At 52.1% G+C, this 19,948-nt stretch overlaps 1 protein-coding gene across 2 annotated transcripts; it reads left to right on the forward strand.

The window, feature by feature from the left end:
• Nucleotides 1-312: 312 nt before the first annotated feature.
• Nucleotides 313-19,902, forward strand: MOV10 (Mov10 RNA helicase). 2 transcript variants are annotated; one of them, XM_081120319.1, is made up of 21 exons: nucleotides 313-358; nucleotides 457-673; nucleotides 9,711-9,881; nucleotides 10,148-10,383; nucleotides 10,536-10,794; nucleotides 11,789-11,923; nucleotides 12,594-12,762; nucleotides 13,484-13,638; nucleotides 13,917-14,093; nucleotides 14,204-14,351; nucleotides 14,746-14,904; nucleotides 15,161-15,264; nucleotides 15,414-15,511; nucleotides 15,594-15,810; nucleotides 16,834-16,951; nucleotides 17,140-17,331; nucleotides 17,568-17,642; nucleotides 18,858-18,983; nucleotides 19,065-19,153; nucleotides 19,361-19,482; nucleotides 19,565-19,902. In XM_081120319.1, exons 2-21 carry the CDS (start codon nucleotides 537-539, stop codon nucleotides 19,654-19,656), a joined length of 2,979 nt encoding a protein of 992 aa, XP_080976445.1. In that variant the 5' UTR covers nucleotides 313-358; nucleotides 457-536; the 3' UTR covers nucleotides 19,657-19,902. The 2 variants fall into 2 exon arrangements, with proteins under 2 accessions (XP_080976445.1, XP_080976444.1); XM_081120318.1 differs by lacking the exon at nucleotides 313-358 and having other exon boundaries at nucleotides 369-673; nucleotides 10,121-10,383.
• Nucleotides 19,903-19,948: the final 46 nt, after the last annotated feature.

A 19,948-nucleotide genomic window follows, 5' to 3' on the forward strand; every position in this document is an offset into this window, starting at 1 on the left:
GGGGGCGTGCCACTCGCTTCCCGACCGGTTTATGTCCCTGGCAGTCTGGGGGAGGTGCTGGGGGAGCTGCCCCAGGCCAGCTGCAGCCGACGCAGGTCACAGTCCCTGCCCTTTGCTCTCGGCTTCTCACTGCACCCGCAGGCTCCGGGGGTGGGCGTGGGAGTGGCGCTCGCTCCGGCGCGGAGTCCTCCCGGCGGTGCGGGGGCCCCAGGCGGTAGCCGCGCTCCACGTCTGGCTGGGAGCCAGGGGAGGGAGCTTGGGGCAAGGGGAGGGCCCTGAGGGAGGGGTCAGACTCCTTCGGAAAGAGTTAATGGGGCGAGGGGGAGGGGATAGGACGGAGACTGGAGGGAAGGCTCAGGTAGGAGAACAGAGGAGGGAAGCCCGGTGGGGAGAGGGGACCCTGCGGGATCAAGAGTCAGACTTAGGGTGCTTCCCCCCCGCTGCACCCTCATCTAGGGTAGCCAACTTCCTGCCGCGGCGGCGACTTTCAGTTTCATTTCCACGGACCCTCGGCTTGGGCCGCAGCCGCCGCCGCGATGCCCAGTAAGTTCAGCTGCCGGCAGCTCCGGGAGACGGGCCAGGGCTTCGAGAATTTCCTGCTCGCTCAGGGACTGGACATGGAGACAGATCGCGAGCAGCTGCGGACCATTTATAACCAAAAGTTCAAGACCAGGTACGGGCCGGCCCACTCCCCGGCCCAGAGTCGCGGGCCCAGCTCGCCGCCACGACCCCCGCGGCGGGGCCACCCTGCGGGCGCGAGCGCGGAGGGACGCGGCTCCCGCAGTGGCTCGGCCGGTCCCGGGGCGGCGCAGACGTCCCCTCCCGCGCGGTGCCCACGCCCCGCCCGCGCCGCCCGCCCGCCCGCCGGCTCTGCCCCGGCCGGGCCGCTGCGCCCGAGCCCCCGCCGGGAGCCTCCCGCGCAGCCCGCTGCCCGGGACGGGGTCCTGCGGCCACTGGCCGCTCTGGGGGCGAGGGGACAGCGCTGGGCGGGGGAGGGGCGCGTTGGGTGGGGGGACCCGTGCGTCGCGCAAGCGCGGGGACTGAGCTTCCTGGTGGCGGGGAGCCCAGGCGCGGGCTTCATCACCCCGCCCCCTGGTTGAGGGGTGCTTCTTCGGGGATCCACTATCCCCCCCCCCCCCAGGAGACCTAGTGTAGGAGGGAGACTCTCAGGGAAGAAAAGGCACCAACTACATTCGTGCCAAACCTTCGTTAGCACCTGTGGCTTCTCCATGGAGACCCAGGGCCTGGCCAGTCCCCCGGGGGCCCCTTGCATCCTGTGGCTGAAGGCTGTTTGGTCGCCCTTTCCTGCTGCCAACCAAGTGAAAATCAAAGAAACTTCACTCTGTCAAATCATAGAATTGTGCTTCAAAAACACCTCTGTCAATAGGTTGCAGAAAACCAAGCAACAACCTAACGGGGATAAATGCGAAGACTAACAAATACGGCATTTAGGCTTAATAACAGAGCTTCTGGAAAAGGCTGGGTTTTAGCAGACTGCAGAAAGTAAAAGAGGTGTGGGACTGTGTTAATAGAAGTGTGTCTTGGGGGGAGGGGTAGTGACTCTCCGTATTGACCAGATTATGTCTCATACTGTTTTGAATAATGGGTGTCATATATATGCATATATTTTTAAACCCTCACCCAAGGATATTTTTTCCATTAATTTTTTTTAAAGAGGGGAGGGGGAAGAGAGAAACATCCATGTGAGAGAGACACATCGATTGGCTACTTCCCAAACCTTTGGGATTGAGCCTGTAACTGAGGTACCAGCGCTTGACCGGGAATCAAACCCGAGACCCTTTGGTGTTCGGGCAGACACTCTATAACCATTGAGCAAAACCGGCCAGGGCATATTTTTTATTAATTGATTTTTATAGAAAGAGGAAGGGAGAAAGAGAGAGAGAGACATTGATTTGTTCCACTTATTTATGCATTTATTGGTTGATTCTTTTATGTGCCCTGCCAGGGATCGAACCCACAACCTTGGCATATTGGGATCCTGCTCTAACCGACTGAGCTACCCAGTCAGGGCCATAAGTGTCACATTTTTAAGAGGGACATTTACAAGTTTGAGCAATATTTGATGAAGCAGCAAAGATGAGACCTGTTTGTGCTCCCACACTGCTGGGCACTGTGGGGGGGATATAGAGATGAAAACACAATCCCAGGGGAGTAGGAGCTATGAGATGCATACAGTATACAAGGGAATTCAATGGGGAAAGGGGCATTGACCTTGGCTTTGAAGGCTAGATAAGAGTTTTAGTATTTGGAGGAGGAAGGTCTTCTAATTCTGATGCATAGCCAATTGTGAGACCCAGTCAAAAGAAATCGGAAAAATGTTTGCCTTGGAAGGAGGAACCATTGACCTTGAATATTTAAAAGACTGTCACAGTAGAGAGAATTAAACTTCCATCCCTAAGGCGGAACTAGGATCCCTGAACATGCCCCCCTCACACTCCCTACTCCAGGTGGAGATTTCTGTTCTAATCGGAACTTGCAGACCCAGGCTGGAATGCCGTGACATCAGCCTGTCCTCCCGGGGGAATTCATTGCTCTTCCCCTGGACTCAGCTCCTTCTTTGCACCCTGGTTGTAGCCGGATTACACTTCGCCTTTGTTAGAGCTGGTAGGGGCTGTCTTCCCGCACTGCCAGGAATTCTAGGGAGATTCCTCCACTGTCAGGAATCGGCCCTTTCCAACCAGGTTGTTTTGGAATGTTACAATATGCTCTGCTCCCAACTCTTTTTCCCATGTCTCTTTACTCATTTAGCAAACCTGTTTAAGGGGGCTCTGCTCTGTGCCTTCATTCCTGCCTTTAAAGAGTATACTCTAGTAGGGATGGGCAGATGTTTTGACCAACATGAGATACAGCTGGAGTTCAGATCCTGGTTCTGCCCTTTGATACTTGCATTGTATTTTGAACAAGGATCTGTGAAAGAACAAAAATTCCACCGAGTACATTTTAAAGATCTGATTGGCTTTATTGAACGATTCATGAATTGGACGGCAGCCTATCTAGTAAAGACAAGCCCTCTGAGAAGTGGTAAGAAATGGGAAGGGTTTTTTTGTTTGTTGTTTGTTTTTTTAACCTCACCTGAGGATATTTTTTCCATTGCTTTTCAGAGAGAGTGAAAGGGAGAGAGAGGGAGAGAAACATTGATGTGAGAGAGACACATCGGTTGGTTGCCTCCTGCACGCACCCAGACCAGGGCCGGGGATGAGCCTGCAACTGAGGTAAGTGCCCTCGGCTGGAATCAACCCAAGACCCTTCAGTCCTCAGGCCGACGCTCTAACCGCTTAGTTAAACCGGCCAGGGCAAAATGGAAAGTTCTTATAGGCAGGAACTGGGCCAGACAAGAAAGTTATTAGCAAAAGAAAAGGAAGGATGTTTCTGGCTGGCATACTTTTGGGGGGTGGGGTGGCGGCCCAGAGGGCTGGTGGCAGGGGTCTTATCTGGCATATTACCTCACCAGTGTTGATCAGGAAATTCCAGACTGATCGGTTTGAGGTCACACTCCCGATAGAGACTGAAGCTGCTATCACGTCTTGGTTTGTTATCCTGGGGGCACGCAACTCCACCTTGGGCCTGTTTATTTTTCTCAGCATCTCTCAGTTTTCCTAACTCTCAGGGTTGTATGAGGCCAAAATGAGCTATGGTAGGTAAGGCCTTTATCCTGTGTGGCATATTGCTCCGGCTTTGGGAGTGGTGGCTGTCATTTTAGTACAGTGATGGTTAGAATTCCTTTGTATGGGGTAGGGACTGGTGTCCTGAAAAGTGTTGCCTTGGGCAGGACACTCATTTTATCAACAAATATTGGCAGGGTGCCTCCTGAGAGCTACGCACCACTAGTGTGAGTCATGGTAGATACACGGAAGAGACCTAGCTGTCTAAGGAAGTAGATGGTGATTAAATATAATTATTTAATGACTGTTGTAACAAGTGCTTGTAAGAAAAAGTCCATTGTGGGTTGAGAGTGTATAGCTTGTGGGCCTGACCTAGTCTAGGAATTTGAGGTTTCTGGAAGAAAGTGATGTTGGAATGGAATCTTGAAAGATAAGCAGTAGTTAGCAGATGTAAGGGGCAGGGGAGAGCATTCCAGACAGAGGAGTAGCCCCTTCAAAATTTTGTGGTGAACTTGAGAGAACTCAGTGACAGGCAGGGCTGGATGGTGTAGGACCTTGTGGACCCGTGGAGACACACTGTGCAGTTTGTTTTCTTTTTAATCTTAACAGAAATAGGAAAGCACATTAAGTTTCAAAGTAGGAGACCGACAGAATCAGGGTTTTAGAAAGATCACTGGGGCTTCTGACCTGGAGAATGGCTTGGTAGGTTGGACCTCTCTCCACAGTAAAAGACATTCTGCTTCAGGGCCTGGTGTACACTATTTTCCTAGAACAGTCTGTGTCCTTGAAGCAATACGTAGCCTCACTCCCTGCCCTCTGATATTTTTAATTCTACTTTGTTTCGATTTTATAAAAATCCTGGTCTTGACTCACCAATGAGAATTGCAACCAGGGGTTTGAAAAACATGGAATTAGATGTCCCTTTAAGGTCGCTTCCAAATCTGATACTACGTTCTGAAATACTACTCCCCTAGCTAGTACTCTTTCCTGAACAGGGTCTAAAAAAGATTAGTTATGGTTTACCCAACAAACAACATGGGGCAAGGACAGGGTATTATAGATCCAGGATGGTCACAGTGGTAGCAAAGTCTGGAGGGGTGTTTCTGGTACAAGCAGCTGAGAATGACTGAGGTGCCGTTAAGGATGGATTGTCCGTCCTTAGGGTGAGAACCTGCCCCTTAGTTTCTCTCTAAAGTGGAATTATGATAGTTGGAGGATTTTAAGCGCAGCGAATGAAAGCATTCGACTTAATCCTGCGGACAGTGGAGTCGTTATTGGGGGACCTGATCTGATTTGTGTTAATGATGATAATTCCTGCCTCTTTAGAATGGACCGGGAGAAGGGTGTGAGGGAGGAACAAGCTCCTAGAGCAGGGCTGGGAAAATCCCTGGGTCTGGCCCTGCCAAGGCAACCGCAGGGCAGACTTGAAATTCAACAAATCTAGGAGCTTTTTTCATAGCTAATTTTTAAGTTGACAATTTTGTATGGCCCAAGAATGATGTTATAAATATCCAAATGGCCCTTGGCAGGAAAAAGGTTCCCCACCCCTGTCCTAGAGCTTGGAAAAATGATAGGATGAGGCAGTTCACAGAAGAAATATAAATTTAACTGTTAAACAGAAGGCAAGATTCTCCAACTATATAGTGGTCAGGGAAATGCAAATTTAAACAAGATACCAGTTTTTGTTTATCAGTGTCAACATAGGAAACATTCAACCTATAGAGAATTTTTGTGAGTTTATTTAAACAAAACTGTCAGCAGTTACTAGGAAGCAAAATCTCAATAGATTGAGCCGATGCTCCGGAGAATGGCAGTTTTGCACTTTATTTTATTATACATGACAATCTTCAGAGGAGACGCAAGTGGGTTGCATGAAATCCATTTGTGATAGATGAGGAAGGCGGGAGGAAGCAAAGCAGGGAAACCTCTGGGACCAGATGAAAAGTAAAATGATAGATACATACATCTTTTACATAGGTGGGTACAGGATAGTTAAAAGTCAGCAATTAACAGAGTAACAACAACGGTGAGAGAATTTATGGACTCCTTCCCAGTGCGTTGGTTGTGCCTTGAGGGATCTGGAAAAAGGGGAATTGCTCTGACATTCCAAAGGTGTGTTCTATAGACGCAAAAGACAATGGACAGGCTTAATCAAGGTAAAGATTGACTTGTCTGGGAAGATTCTAACCTAGGACGTGATTACCTGCCATAAACTGCTTTTCGTTAAAAGTTTTCATTTCAGACCATCCTTTGTGGTTTCTTTAGGTCTCTGCAAGGCCACCGTGCAGGCCTTTCCTGCCCTTGTCAGGTTCGCATGTGGCCCCTTTTCGTCCACATCAGATTGTGAAAAATTTAAAGGATTGAAGATTTCTGTTAGGGCCTGGGAAACGGATATTCTCAAATTCTTGTTTGTGACAATGTCAGTTTGTACAACTTGTTTAGAGGACAATTTGGCAGAACTTCAAGTTGTAAAAGTTCATCCTCTTTGACCCAGAAATTCTACTTCAAGGGATTTGTTTCATAAAACTTACCAACTAGTATGAGGGTGTTTATTGATTTCAGATAGAGGAAGGGAGAGAGGGAGGGAGAGAGATAGAAACGTCAGTGATGAGAGAGTCATCATTGATCGGCTGCCTCCTGCACACCCCCAACTGGGGGAGTCTGCACCCCAGGCATGTGCCCTGACCGGGAATTGAATCCCGATCTCCTGGATCCTAGGTCGATGCTCAACCGCTGAGCCACGCCCGGCTGGGCAGAAATGGATTCTTGAGTTAAATGATACCTATATTTCAAATGTTAGGTGATATTGCCAGATTGCTTTCTCAAAGGTTGTAATACTTCACCTTTCTACCAGCTGTGTATGAGAGTTCACTTTTCCATATATACTAATAGCAATACATGTGATTACTGTTTTCCATTTTTGTGAGTCTAATGGGAATAAAATGGTATCTCATTTTTTATTTTAATTTGCATCTCTACTTTTGAAGCACCTTTCATACTTCTGTGATCATCTGGATTTGTTCTTTAGGTTGAATATTCAGCTTTTCTATTGAATTGTTTATCTTTTTCCCCTAGCAATCTAGGTGACTAGATATATAATACAAGAATTGGGGCTTTTTTTCCAACCGGTATGTACTAAGTGTAATTCTTTTTTAAAAATATTTTTTTATGTTTGTCGCCTTAGACCAGGCAGGGATAGGTGAATTTGGGTAGTAGGCTCAGACATGGGGAATAATTTGAGAAATACGGTGGTAGCACCCACAGTAGAGGTGGTAAAACTTGCAAAGTTGAGTTCCTCCTGCCCCTGTGCCCACACAGAAATCTCCAGAAATAGATGATTTTACATTAAATTTTGTATTTGAGGTTGTCTCAAAAGCCAGATCTGGCCATCTTGGGCCTACCTTCCCTGCAGGCAACATCTTTCTGGAAATGAGAGATGTTCCTTCTTTCTTCTTCTTACGCTAATGACTGGACAATGGGGCTGTACTGGTGCCTGGGGGCTGAGGGTATCAGAAATACCCGTGGAGCCTACCTTCTGTCTGCATTTGAGTTTGTGCCCTAACCATGGAATTTAATGACTCACTGATGAAAGCTTCCGGTGAAACTCTCTGATGACCTCCTGATTTTGGTCCCTTTATGACTCAGCAACTGTCGGGCTGCTACCTGATTTTAAGACTGCTTCCTGATGTTCCTCCCTCTCTCGGAGGGAGGCGAGGTTCCTTCTCTGTTTTCTTTTCCTCCCTGGGTTGTCCTGGCCTCCACCCTTCTCAGACTACTCACACCACCTGGGGAGATCCTGAACACTTCTCTGATTTTAACTGCTACCTGAGGACTCCCTACTGTTAGGCTCTACTTTGACTTTGGCCTGAGTTCTCAGCTTCCAACTCATGGAGCCACCTACCACTGGAATCTCAAACTGAGCATGTCCAAATCCAAATATCATGGTCAGTCCCTACAACTTCCCCCTTCTCCCGTCCTTACCTGCTATCTCAGGAATAGCCCCCAAAACCAAGCCATTGATTTGGGTACTGTCCTAGATTCCTTCTTCTTCCCGTCTCCATTACCCCTCCTGACAATCACCAAATCCTGCTCATTTTACATTTCTCCAGATTACCAGATCTGGCCCCTTTCCTCTCCTTTGCCACTGCCTTGTTCCAGGCCCTTGTCATCTTTCAGTTGGACGGTTGCAATGGCCTTCTTCTAACTGGTCTCCTGCCTACAGTCTTGTCTCCAGCAAATCTACCCTCCAATCCTGATGCCAGAGTGATCTGAAATGCAGATCTGGTCTTGCCACTCCCCTGCTTAACACCCACCAACCCAGTGGTTCTGTAACCACAGTGTAGCCTCTGACACGGGCTAAAAGTAAGTTGTTGCTGCTCCTGTTCCTACCACTACTATTAGTACTATCACTACTAATACGCACACTAATAACAGCAGCTAACATTTACTGAGCATTTTTTCTATTGTGTTTTCAAGTGATTCCGTATCTTTTTCAAACAAATCAGAGCCGATTCAGTTTTCTGCATAGTGGCATTCTCATTTATTTGGGGTGAAGGAAAGGGGCAGAGCTACAGGCAGGGGGCACCAGGGAAATGTCTGTAACTGTAAATTCTCTCACTATCCGCTAGTGAGTGACCATTGCTGATTTAGCCTTAATAGTTGAGTAGTGATTACCCTGGTTCTTATGAACTAGGATTTGCTTTCATTCCCTAGAATGTGTTGAGGGGGGAGGGTGATCAGCTGTCCAGATCTTGAGTATGCCCATGAAGTATGTCACAGGTGGGGATGCCCTCTGGCTCCTGGATGCCAGTAAAGGAGGGGCACCACTGGCCTTCAGGGGTCAAGTTCAGGGTTGATGGCCTGGCATGACCTAGTCCCTGCCTACCTCTGCTGCCTCCTGCCACCCCCTTCCTTGCACTTTTCACCCTGACCGTGTGTGATACTAATCATAGTGCACCTTACTGAGGTCTCCTTATGTGCCAAGCACTGGGTTAAGGGGCTTTGCTGTGTCCGTCTCAGGTAATCCTCACAGCCCTGCCAGGTAAGTCTGTCGTCGTTCCCATTGTATAGAGGAGGAAAGCTAGTCTCAGGCTCGGAAAGTAACCTGAAGTGACCCAGCGAGAGGACAGCGATCCCCTAGCCCCTCGGCGCTGGTTCTTGCCTACCCACTTTGCACACTTTGCACCCACTCACTCTTGCACCTGACAATGGCTCCTGGGGAAACCTTTGTGGACACCCATCTCTGCCCCCAGGCTGGGTTCAGTGCTGCCCTGGAAGCCCCCCTCGCTGCTCCCCATGCTGTGGGCTGGGATTGATGTGTTCAGTCCATGCCCCTTGAGACAGGTCTGGGGCGCTTGCTGCTTTGAACCCCCAGCATCTAGTGTCTGGCACATAGCAGGTCTCTGTAAGCGTTTGTTGCGTTGACTAAACCGAATTTCAGGCACAGAACATTGGAGTCTTGCCCTTCTGACCAGTTTTCCCTGTCTTCACCTTCTCCAGGCACAAAGCCAGCTATTTGATCTCTGGACAAGGACCCTTTCCCTTCCTGCTTGGGTTCCACCTGCACGCTTTGACTTCGGGTGGACAAGTGCTGTCTGATCAGCCACCTTGCCCACACCCACCGGACACCTGTTCTCTCTCTCTGATCCCTCTGACTCCCCATCAGGCTGGACCGCAGATCCGCCCTCTGAATCAACTCATTCCCTTCCCCTTAGCCCTAGTTCTTCCCACTGGGCTGTCTGTATCTTTTTCTCTCCCCAATAGTCCCCCCACCCCCAAAAAATCTTTATTTCTTTCTCCCTCTTAGCCCTCTAAATTAACAGCCACGATGGGGCGTGCCTCTTCAGAAATGCGCGTCCGCACCTGCTGTTTAAAACAATCAGGTTTTGTCTTGGGATGCCCTATGGCCTTTCCTTAAAGCATCAAAAACTCCGGCGATCCCCAGCCTGAGGCCCTGGCCCGGGTCCTGTCCTGCAGCAGGGCCGGTGTGGCCCTCACAGAGCGACCCTCCGACACCCTCCCCGCATGCGGCCTTCGTCCCACTGCCCCTGGCCTCCCTCACTTCCCAGTCTCCTCTGCTTCCGGCAGCTTTGGGAAACGCGCCCCTGGCTTCTCCTCCATGCTGTATGGAATGAAGATTGCCAACCTGGCCTATGTCACCAAGACTCGGGTCAGGTTCTTCAAACTTGACCGCTGGACCGACGTGTCCGATATCAACACACACCACAAGTCGCTGTTCGCCAAGATCTTTCATGACAGGTGTGTGTGTGTGTGTGTGTGTGTGTGTGTGTGTGTGTGTGTGTAAGGGGGGCCAGGACGTGGGGGACACTGTCTGGCTGAGAAAGTGTGGGTTGCCTCCCATTGAAGTAAGGCCCCCTCCTTGAAGGAGCAGGGGAAGGGTAGGTACTGAGCTAATTGGTCTGGGCAGGGGGTGGGTTGCCCGGCTCATCCTAAAACTTGCCTGAGGGCAACATCCAACGAGACCCCTCCCACCCCAGCCCCTCCTTGCCTGCCACTCTCCCCAGGGCTGAGTATCTTCAAGGGAAACACGGGGTGGACGTGGAAGTCCAGGGGCCCCATGAAACCCAGGATGGGCAGCTCCTTATCCGCCTGGACTTGAACCGCAAGGAGATGCTGACCCTGAAGCTTCAGAATGGAGGGACGCAGCCTGTCACCCTCACCCACGTCCTTCCACTCTCCTGGACCCCTCAGTTTCAGTTCTACAATGGAGACCAAAAACTGCCCTGCTCACTGGGCCCCGGTGAGTGGGTTTCCAAAGGAATGAGCCTCTGGTGGACAGGGGCTTGCCCGAGAGAGGGATGGGGCTCTGGGGGGGTTTCCAGGGCAAGGGTGCGGGTTGGTGGGGGACCCCTCTCCCACCACACTCCCGCTCACTCAGCCCCCCTTCCGCAGGTGAGTGCTATGAGCTCCACGTCCACTGTCAGACCAACTTTGTGGGCTACTTCCCAGCCACAGTGCTCTGGGAGCTGCTGGGACCCGAGAAGCCGGGTTCAGAAGGAGCTGGCACTTTCTACATTGCTCGCTTCTTGGCTGCCGTCGCCCACAGTCCCCTGGCCGCACAACTGAGGCCCACGACGCCCTACAAGCGGACTCGGATCACTGGAAACCCTCTCGTGACTGCCCGGATAGAGGAAGGAGAGAGACCTGACCGGTAATTTCTCCCTCCAACCCAGTCCAGGCTGGGGCTCCCCCGACATGACAGTGTGGGCCCCCTTTCCTAACTGAGTTCTTAACTCCTCCAGGCCTCACAGACCTTTTCTGTCCAGGGAGAAAGTTGCAAATCTGAGGACAGTGTGAAAAAAATTTTAAGTCTTTTACACTATGCTGGATTATTAGGCAGCCCCATGGAGACATCTCGGTCTTTTTTTAACAGCTTTATTGAGACCATTCATGGACCATACAGTTCACCCATTTAAAATGTACAGTTCAGTGGTTTTTTCAGTATATTCACTCACATGTGCATCCATTGCTACAATCTATTTTAGAACTTTCCCTTACCCCAAAAAGGAACCTGTCCCCTTCGGCTGTCATCCCTTTTGCTCCCCATTCCCTTCTAGCCCTGAGCGACCACTCATCTGCTTCCTGTCTCCATAAATTTCCCTTTTCTGAACATTTCATGTGAATGGAACAATAGAATCTGTGTAGACATCTCTTTTTGACATGGCTAGATTTCACAAAATACTGAGCTATAAAAGCAAACTAGAGACCATTGTGCTCTTTTTTGTTAAAAATATGTGTGTATAGTACAAATTAACAAAGAGAGAAGTCTGGGCGGCTACATACCAAAAAGTTAATGTTGGTTATGCCTGGATGGTGAGAATGTTGCTTGCTTCCTGTTTTATTACCTATTTTCTGATTTTTCTCTAATGAATATGCATTGTTATATACATATATATGTCTTGTATATGTATTTTTCAATGTTTCCAAGTATTGTGCCTTTTCAAGAATTGAGAATGAATGGTCCACCCTTGGGGATGAGCAGCCTCACCAGGTAGTGAGTTCTGCTTCCTTGGGCAAAGGCTGCTGACCCCTTTCGGCAATACTGTTGTGTAGGATTCCTGCATCCCCCAGGGCAGGGTGCTCCCCAAGTCTCTGAAGTGTGGGTGTCTGTGTTTGTGACAGCTTTTCTTCCCCCACTCCCGCAGCGCTAAGGGCTATGACCTGGAGCTAAGTTTGGCGCTGGGGACATATCACCCACCCCCCCGCCTTCGGCAGCTACTCCCGGTCCTACTTCAGGGAACAAGTATCTTCACTGCCCCAAAGGAGGTTGCGGAAATCAAGTAAGTGCCAGCCCTCTGCACCCCTCATGCTTTCCGTGTCTGTTCCCCGCTGGCTTCTTCCCACACCCCGTACCTCTGTCCGCAGCCTCCTGTGCTGCATTCATTCATTATCTTATTCCGTGCACACTGTGTGCACGGCACTGGCCAGGTGAATCAGTCACTGGGGCCCTCGCCCATGTTAGTGGAGGGAAATGAGCATTTATCTTAAAATTTCTTTAAAAGGCCATTTATCTTATCATTTCATGGAGTGATGAATGCTGTAAAGAACTGAACTAAAGCTAAACTAAACTAGAGCAGGGTAAGGGGACGGGTTGTGCTGTTTTGCAGAGGATACGTAGTCCCGGTCTCTTGGAGAGGGTGACATTTGAGCAGAGAGTGACACATGAATGAGGTGAGGGTGGAGATCATAGGAGGAACCTGGGAGGAGTGTGTTCCAGGCCCTAGGATCCAATGCCCACTCGGGTTTGCGGGGGGCGGGGAAGGCAGGGGCATCGCAGGGAGTGAGAGCCAGGGTTCCCTTTTTCGAGGTCCTTCCAGCCTCCTCTGATTCCTGATGCTTTCATTGCCCCAGAGCTGCAGATGGGAGAGGGTGGATGCTCCTGGGCATGGGGGTTGCCTGACCCGTCTTCTTCCTGCCCTCCCCCCCATCCCCCCACACCATCATTGCTAGGGCCCAGCTAGAGACAGCCCTGAAGTGCAGAAACTACGAGATGAAATTCCGGCTACTGCTGCACCTGGAAGAGCTGCAGATGGAGCATGACATCCGGCACTATGACCTGGAGTCGGTGCCTATGACCTTGGACACTGTCTCCCAGAACCCCAGGCTGCTCACACTGGAGGTCAGGGCTTGGATCGGGGGTGGAGATGTGGGCTCAACTCACAAACTGTGGGCAGAACGCTGCTCCTGACCACAGGGCAAGACAAGAGAAAGGGTGAAGTTGTTCCTGCCCTAGGGGCTCAGGAAGGGGCAGCGTGGGCATCCTGTGCCCAAAAAGAGTGTCAGAGCAGGACAGTGGATAGCACTTGGGTTTTTGTCCAGACATTGCTGCCACCAGCTGTGTGGCTTTGGGCAAGTCCTTTGATCTCTCTAGGCCTTCGTTCCCTTATCTGAAAAACACAGAGCTGGACTAGATAATTCTTAGAACTCTTCCCAGCTCTCAGAAGCCCAGAACTACATGAAAATGGATTCCTGCACACAAATGCAGGGACCTGGTGAAAAGCGAGGGTTAAGGGGGATCAGTGAGATTCCTGTAGGAACTGAGTTTTAAACAAGATTTTAAAGGCAGAGTAGGGACTGAGCCGGCCCGGCCGAGAGGGCAACTGGACAGGCTGGAAAGCTGGCTCCCAAGTCCTGAGATCATGCACTGGAGGGTTTCCAGGATCCCTGTGCTTAGATTTCTGAGCAGCTTGGACAGGCGGACTTGTCTCTTCCCTCGTCCCCTGACTCTTGTGCTTTTTGGTTGGAGAGGAAAGAGGCAAAGCTCCCCCAGCCCTGGGGTAGAAGGAAGCCCTCCGGTGAGCCTCCCTGAGATAGAATCTTGCTGTGTTCACACCCCACAGGTTCCTGGGGTGGCTGAGAGCCGCCCCTCAGTGCTCCGGGGAGACCACCTGTTTGCCCTTTTGTCTTCCGACGCTCTCCAGAATGACCCCATCACCTACAAGGGCTTCGTGCACAGGGTGGAGCTGGACCGTGTCAAGCTGAGCTTCTCCCCGAGGTGGGTGTTGGGGGAATCCTGAGCTGGGAAAGGGTCTACAGACATCTCTCTGAGGCAGGGGAGAAGGGGTGCTTCTCCCTGAGATGAGTGGGACCCCAGGAATGGGATGGGAGGCTTTTTTAGGGGGATCCTGAGAGGCCTCAGCATCTTCCTTTCCTGAAGGGGCTGCATGGTGGTCTTGGAAAGTGGGAGTGGAGTCGGGTTAGACGGAGAGTCCTGGCCTTGTATTGCCCACCCTTCTAACTGGCACTCTTCCCCATCTCTCTCCCTTCCCAAAGCCTCCTGAGCCGCTTTGTGGATGGGCTGACCTTCAAGGTGAGCTTCACCTTCAACCGCCAGCCCCTGCGGGTGCAGCATCGTGCCTTGGAGCTGACCGGGCGCCATGTGCTGTGGCCCCTGCTCTTTCCTGAGGCCTCCCGTGGGGTCCCGCTGCTGCCCTCAGATGTGAAGTTCAAGTGAGATTATGGGCATGGGCTCTGGGCTACTTGGAGTGTGGGCCTGGAGAATGGAGTCTGGGAGGCCTCTGGGACACTGGATAACTTTGTGTTCCTGGCCCCTCTGCCAGGCTGTATGACCGGAGTCTGGAGTCAAACCCAGAGCAGCTACAGGCCATGAAGCATATTGTTATGGGCACCACCCGTCCAGCCCCCTACATCATCTTTGGGCCTCCAGGCACTGGCAAGACCGTCACCTTAGTGGAAGCCATCAAGCAGGTAGGGCCTGAGCAAAGACCTGGGGCCTACACTAGGACTTCCCCAGCCCCAAGCAGTTGTCCCCAGATTCTGGTTCCTTCCACGGATCAGTGTGGCTATTGAGCATAGTGGTGTAGGTTGTGTACTGCACAACTCGGAGTTACCATTCATGTGTCAGTCACCACAGACTTGTATAGTTACTGCACATTTTTCAGCGTTAAAGTGCTATTTGGACTAGCAGGGGGCCTGGGGATCAGAACTTGCCTTTTCTGTCACTACTCCCCTCAGCTTTGAGAGACACATGTCACACTATGCCAGGCTGCATCATGGTCACTACTGAGTCTTACCCCTTCCTCCCCCACCCCCCACCTGGAAGCTGCTTCCCTCACTGCTATCCCCCCCCCCTCCCCCCCAGGTGGTGAAGCACTTGCCCAAGGCCCGAATCCTGGCCTGCGCTCCATCCAACTCAGGGGCTGACCTCCTCTGTCAGCGGCTCCAGACCCACCTGCCCAGCTCCATCTACCGTCTCCTGGCCCCCAGCAGGGACATCCGCATGGTGCCTGAGGACATCAAGGTACCTGGGGAAGTGCAGGAGACCAAGGGATGAAGAGTGCTGGGAGGCTCTCAGGGTAGACACTGAGGCCAGGAAACTAGGGGACCTGGATTCTCATAGTCACTGTATGTGAGGGTCCTGGGTCAGGACCCTGCTGGCCTTTGGTTTTCCTGTGTGTAAAATGAGAGGTGAACAGAATTGCCTGGGGGCCCAGAGCCAGAGTGAGGATGAGAGTGGGGATCGCCAAGCTGATCCCCCTCTCCCTTCACATCCACAGCCCTGCTGTAACTGGGACACAATTAAGGGAGAGTATGTATTTCCTGCTAAGAAGAAGCTGCAGGAATATCCCGTCTTAATTACCACCCTCATCACTGCCAGCAGGTGGGAAGTGTGTATGTGTGTCTCTTAATTGTGTAAGTGAAGAGGTCGAAGGCTGGGGAGTGGGGCGAGGGGCCAGCTTGCCTGGTGAGTATTCAGGTTTGGTGGTCAGGTCCCTGGGTCTGACCCCTGCCTGGCCTGACACCTCTCAGATTGGTCTCGGCCCAGTTTCCCATTGATCACTTCACGCACGTCTTCATCGATGAGGCTGGTCACTGCATGGAGCCTGAGAGTCTGGTGGCCATAGCAGGTAAGGGGCTCAGGGTGGGCTGCTGGTGGGGCCAGGGAGGTCCCACCCCTTACCTTTCTCCCCACACTACCTTGCCTCCCAGGGCTGATGGAAGTCAAAGAATCGGACAATCCAGGAGCACAGCTGGTGCTGGCAGGAGACCCTCGGCAGCTGGGGCCTGTGCTGCGTTCCCCACTGGCCCAGAAGCATGGACTGGGGTACTCCCTTCTGGAGCGGCTGCTTACCTACAACACGTTGTATAAGAAGGGCCCCGATGGCTATAACCCCCAGTTCATAACTAAGCTGCTGCGCAACTACAGGTATCCCACGCCCTCCCCTCCCCTGCAATGCCATGCCTCCCTTCCCTCTGCAGCCCCAGCTGGGGGCTCCATCCTGCGTTCCTCTTGCTGCTCAGAGGCTGTGTGTTGCAGAATGGCTGTAAACCAGGTCCACGAGGTCTCCTTTCTGGCCCCGTCACTGCTACTCCTTGGCTGTGTGACTTAGCAAGTGGATTTGCTCTAGAACAGTTCGCTTAGTTGTATATGAAGGGATGGTCAGTGGTTCCCAGACACTGGGATGTGTCTGGTGCGGGCCCCAGATGAAGTTTCCAGGCAATCCAAGGAGAAATTAGAAAAATAGGGACCATGTAGTTTTGGGTTTTTTTATTAATCTCATTGCTATTCAAATGAAAGAGCTACCCTTCCTTTCATCAACAAGTTCATACATCTGAAACGCTCAGGTGAGCCCAGCCGGCGTGGCTCAGCGGTTGAGTGTCAACCTATGATCCAAAGATCACGGTCAATTCCCTGTAGGGGGCGTGCAGGAGGCAGCCAATCAGTGACTCTCCTCATTGATGTTTCTGTCTCTCTCGTCCTTTTCTTTGAAATCAATAAAGACATATTTTAAAATAAAGTAAAAAAATGAAATGCTCAGGTGAGCTCCCCAGTTCCTTACAGGAGCCCACTAAGAGTGCATTAAATGTTAGCAATTGTGTTAGTACTACTTATGTTTTTGGATTTAACGCATCTCAACAAATAATGGTGACAGTAGATGTTACCTGTGTTTGTATCACCCTCCCTTCCCAAAATTGAAACCTGAGAATGGGTTTCTAATTCCTTTTTTCTTTTAAATTTGGCTGGTCTGTGAAATCCCTGGACCAGATCCTCTCCGGAACCTCATGTGGCTGTTTTCTGTGGTTTACTGTCCCAGCAGCAGACACTATAGATGAATGAGCCTGCTCTCCAGTGGACAGAGGGCCCAGAGCAGATGGAGCAGGGTCCCCAAGGGCGAGGCAGGAGTGATCCAGCCCCTGGCCTTGCTCTTTTCTTCCTCTGGCCTCCCAGGTCCCACCCCACCATCCTGGACATTCCTAACAAGCTCTATTATGACCGGGAGCTGCAGCCCTGTGCCGACATCGTGGACCGGGAGCGCTTCTGCCACTGGGAGGGTCTGCCCCGCCAGGTGAGGGGCTTCCCTCCTGTCAAAGGTGCAGGGGAGGAGGTGGCTCTGAGTGGAAGCCATGGGCCTGTCCCTTTGTCACCTTGGTCTGGGAGCCCATGTTGCCTGGAAGGGTTTGGGGTGGGAGGGGAGGGGAAGGAGGGAAGCGGGGCAGGGACACCCAGCTGAGGGTTCCCCTTGATTGTGTCCAGGGCTTTCCCATCATCTTTCACGGTGTAATGGGCAAGGACGAGCGTGAGGGCAACAGCCCATCCTTCTTCAACCCTGAGGAGGCTGCCACGGTGACGTCCTACCTGAAGCGGCTTCTGACCTCTTCCTCCAAGAAGGGCAAAGGTCGCCTGAGCCCCCGAAATGTGGGCGTCATCTCCCCATACCGGAAGCAGGTTAGGTCCCCAGTTCCCATGGGGGGTGGGACCCCCTACTCCCCAGATGGCACCTCATTCACAGCCAGGCCACTAATTGGAGGTTCCAGGAGCTCAGGCCTCTGCTGGCCCCATATCTGGGAAGCTCGGAGTTCAGCTGCCCCTCCCTGTTTGCCTCCCAGCTCCCTGGCCTCCTGCCTCCCTCTTGCACTGGGGCAGTGGGGTGAGAGAAAGGCACCTGTCTCCCCACCTTCCAGGTGGAAAAAATCCGTAACTGCATCACCAAACTGGACAAGCAGCTTCGGGGACTGGATGACATCAAGGACTTGAAGGTGACACTGACCACTGGTTTCACATTCGCTCTCTGCCTTCTGTGCCCCTCAGTTCCCCACTTCCAGAGACCACCTCAGGCTCCTGCTCTGAGGCTCTGGGCTGCTCATGCACCCTGGCTTGAATTCTCCCCCGGCTGCTTGCTTCTGAAGATCCCGACTTTCGGTTCTCGATGGGACCAGGATGCCTGCAAGTTTAGCAAACAGCCCACACTGTTCTTATGATCAGGCTACTTTGAGGCCTTTGCCCTAAGAATAAAGTCCAAATTCCCTGGCCTGCCTGACCTGTCATGTGATAGTGTCCCGCTGCCCTCCTCCCTCTGGGACAGTAGCTTCGCTCTCTCTAACATCCTGTTTCTCCACACTGGCTGCAGATAAGAATCATCTGGAGAGCTTCTGGCACTGCCTGTGCCAGGGCCCCACCCGGCCAATTAACACAGTGATCTGGGGGCAAAGCCAGGGCATTGGGATTTTTTCCAGCTCCTCAGGTGATCTCTTGTGCAGCCAGGGTTGAAAACCAGCGCTTTGAGATTTAGAGGCCTAGCTCTAGCCAGTGTGGCTCAGTGGGTTGCGGGCTTGATCCCCAGTAGGGGGCATGCAGGAGGCAACCCATCAATGTCTCTCTCTCCGTCTCCCTTCCTCTCTCTCTAAAATCAATAAAATCATATTTTTTTAAAAACAAATGATTTAGAGAACTCTCTCTTGGAAATTCTAAATCCAGGAGGTCTGGGTTGCATATTTTTAACACGTACTTAGTGTTTGCTTTTTTTCTTCCTGTTAATCCTCACCGGAGGATATTTTTCCCACAGATCTTTAAAGAGAATGGAAGGGAGGGAGGAAAAGGGGGATAGAGAGAGAGAGAGAAACATTGATGTGAGAGACACACCAGGGATGTGGGTTGAACCTGCAACCCAGGTATGTGCCCTTGACCAGGAAATCGAACCTGACAGCTTTCCCTTTCGAGAGCGGGCGCTCTAACCACTGCGCCACACTGGCTAAGGCCGTGTTTCTTTACTTAAAACACTCTCCAGTCCCCATCCCTTTAACTGGAGCAGCTTCCAGGGCATCCTCCTATCCTTTCTCCTGCCCCTGTCCGACACTCGTCTCTCCCCCGTGACAACTGCCCGGTGACTTCTCCCCACCCACCCTGGAGCTCAAGCTCCCTGAGGCAGGGCTTGTCCCTCTGCGGCCCTGGTCTCAGGCTGCCCGCCCCTCTAGGTGGGCTCCGTGGAAGAGTTCCAAGGCCAAGAGCGCAGTGTCATCATCATCTCCACCGTGCGGAGCAGCCAGAGCTTCGTGCAGCTGGATCTGGACTTTAACCTGGGTTTCCTCAAGAACCCCAAGGTCTGAGGGCTGGCATGGGGCAGGAATCCTTCTGTCCTTAGGGCCCTTCCCTCCACTGACGCCAACACTTCTTCCTTCCAGAGGTTCAACGTGGCTGTGACCCGGGCCAAGGCTTTGCTCATCGTGGTGGGCAACCCGCTCCTCTTGGGCCATGACTCCGACTGGAAGGCGTGAGCATTCCCACCCCATGATCCCTGTTGGCGGCCACAGCCCCTGGCCCTAAGCACCTCCTTGTGGCTCGGTTCATCCTTGACCCGTCCACCTTCACGGCACCCCATTTAAGTTACCTGACACTCAGAGGTTAAGCAAATTGGCCAAAGGCACCGGCTGGTGCTCCTCAGTCAGGCGCATTGTGTGAGTGTCCCTGTCCCCCACAGATTCCTGGACTTCTGTAAAGAAAATGGGGGCTATACCGGGTGCCCCTTCCCTACCAAAGTGGACCCGCAGCATGGACAGAACTTACTCAAAGGTCTGAGCAAGCTCAGTCCCTCTACCTCAGGTATGGCTGGGCCAGGGCAGGCCAGGGCTGGGCCAGTGCTGGGACGGAGGTAAGGAAGACAGCTCCCCTCCTTTCTCTCTAGGGCCCCAAAGTCCCGACTACCTCCCCCAGGATCTGGAGGGTGAAGGCGACCTGCCCCTGCAAGTGGAGCCAGAGTGGAGAAATGAGCTCTAAAGACACGCTGTTGGCCTTGGGCCACAGCACACCAGTCAAGCCTTAATGCCCACCTACCCTGACCCTAACCCATCCTGGACCAGAACCCAGCCAAGCTGCCCCTCCAAGGGACAGGAAAGCTGTGGGAGTTTACAACCCAAGCCCTTCCATCCCCTCCCCTGCAGGGAAGAATGATACAACAAGCTGCTAACAATGGAGGGTAGGGGAGGAAGAAAAACTGAAAAGAAAACCTTGTTCTATGCAAAAGTGTCCATGTCTTCTTGGCCTGGTCCCTGCTTCCAGAACCCCCAAG

This window comes from Miniopterus schreibersii (assembly GCF_964146895.1).
Source record: "Miniopterus schreibersii genome assembly, chromosome: 19".
NCBI lineage: Eukaryota > Metazoa > Chordata > Mammalia > Chiroptera > Miniopteridae > Miniopterus > Miniopterus schreibersii.

Bases quoted from the DNA above. Each gene is read 5' to 3' on its own strand.
- MOV10 (XM_081120318.1), top strand. From the start codon at position 537: ATGCCCAGTAAGTTCAGCTGCCGGCAGCTCCGGGAGACGGGCCAGGGC. The intron at 9,882-10,120 runs GTGTGTGTGTGT...CTCCCACCCCAG, and splicing joins GCCAAGATCTTTCATGACAG to CCCCTCCTTGCCTGCCACTC. The intron at 15,512-15,593 runs GTAAGGGGCTCA...CTTGCCTCCCAG, and splicing joins GAGTCTGGTGGCCATAGCAG to GGCTGATGGAAGTCAAAGAA.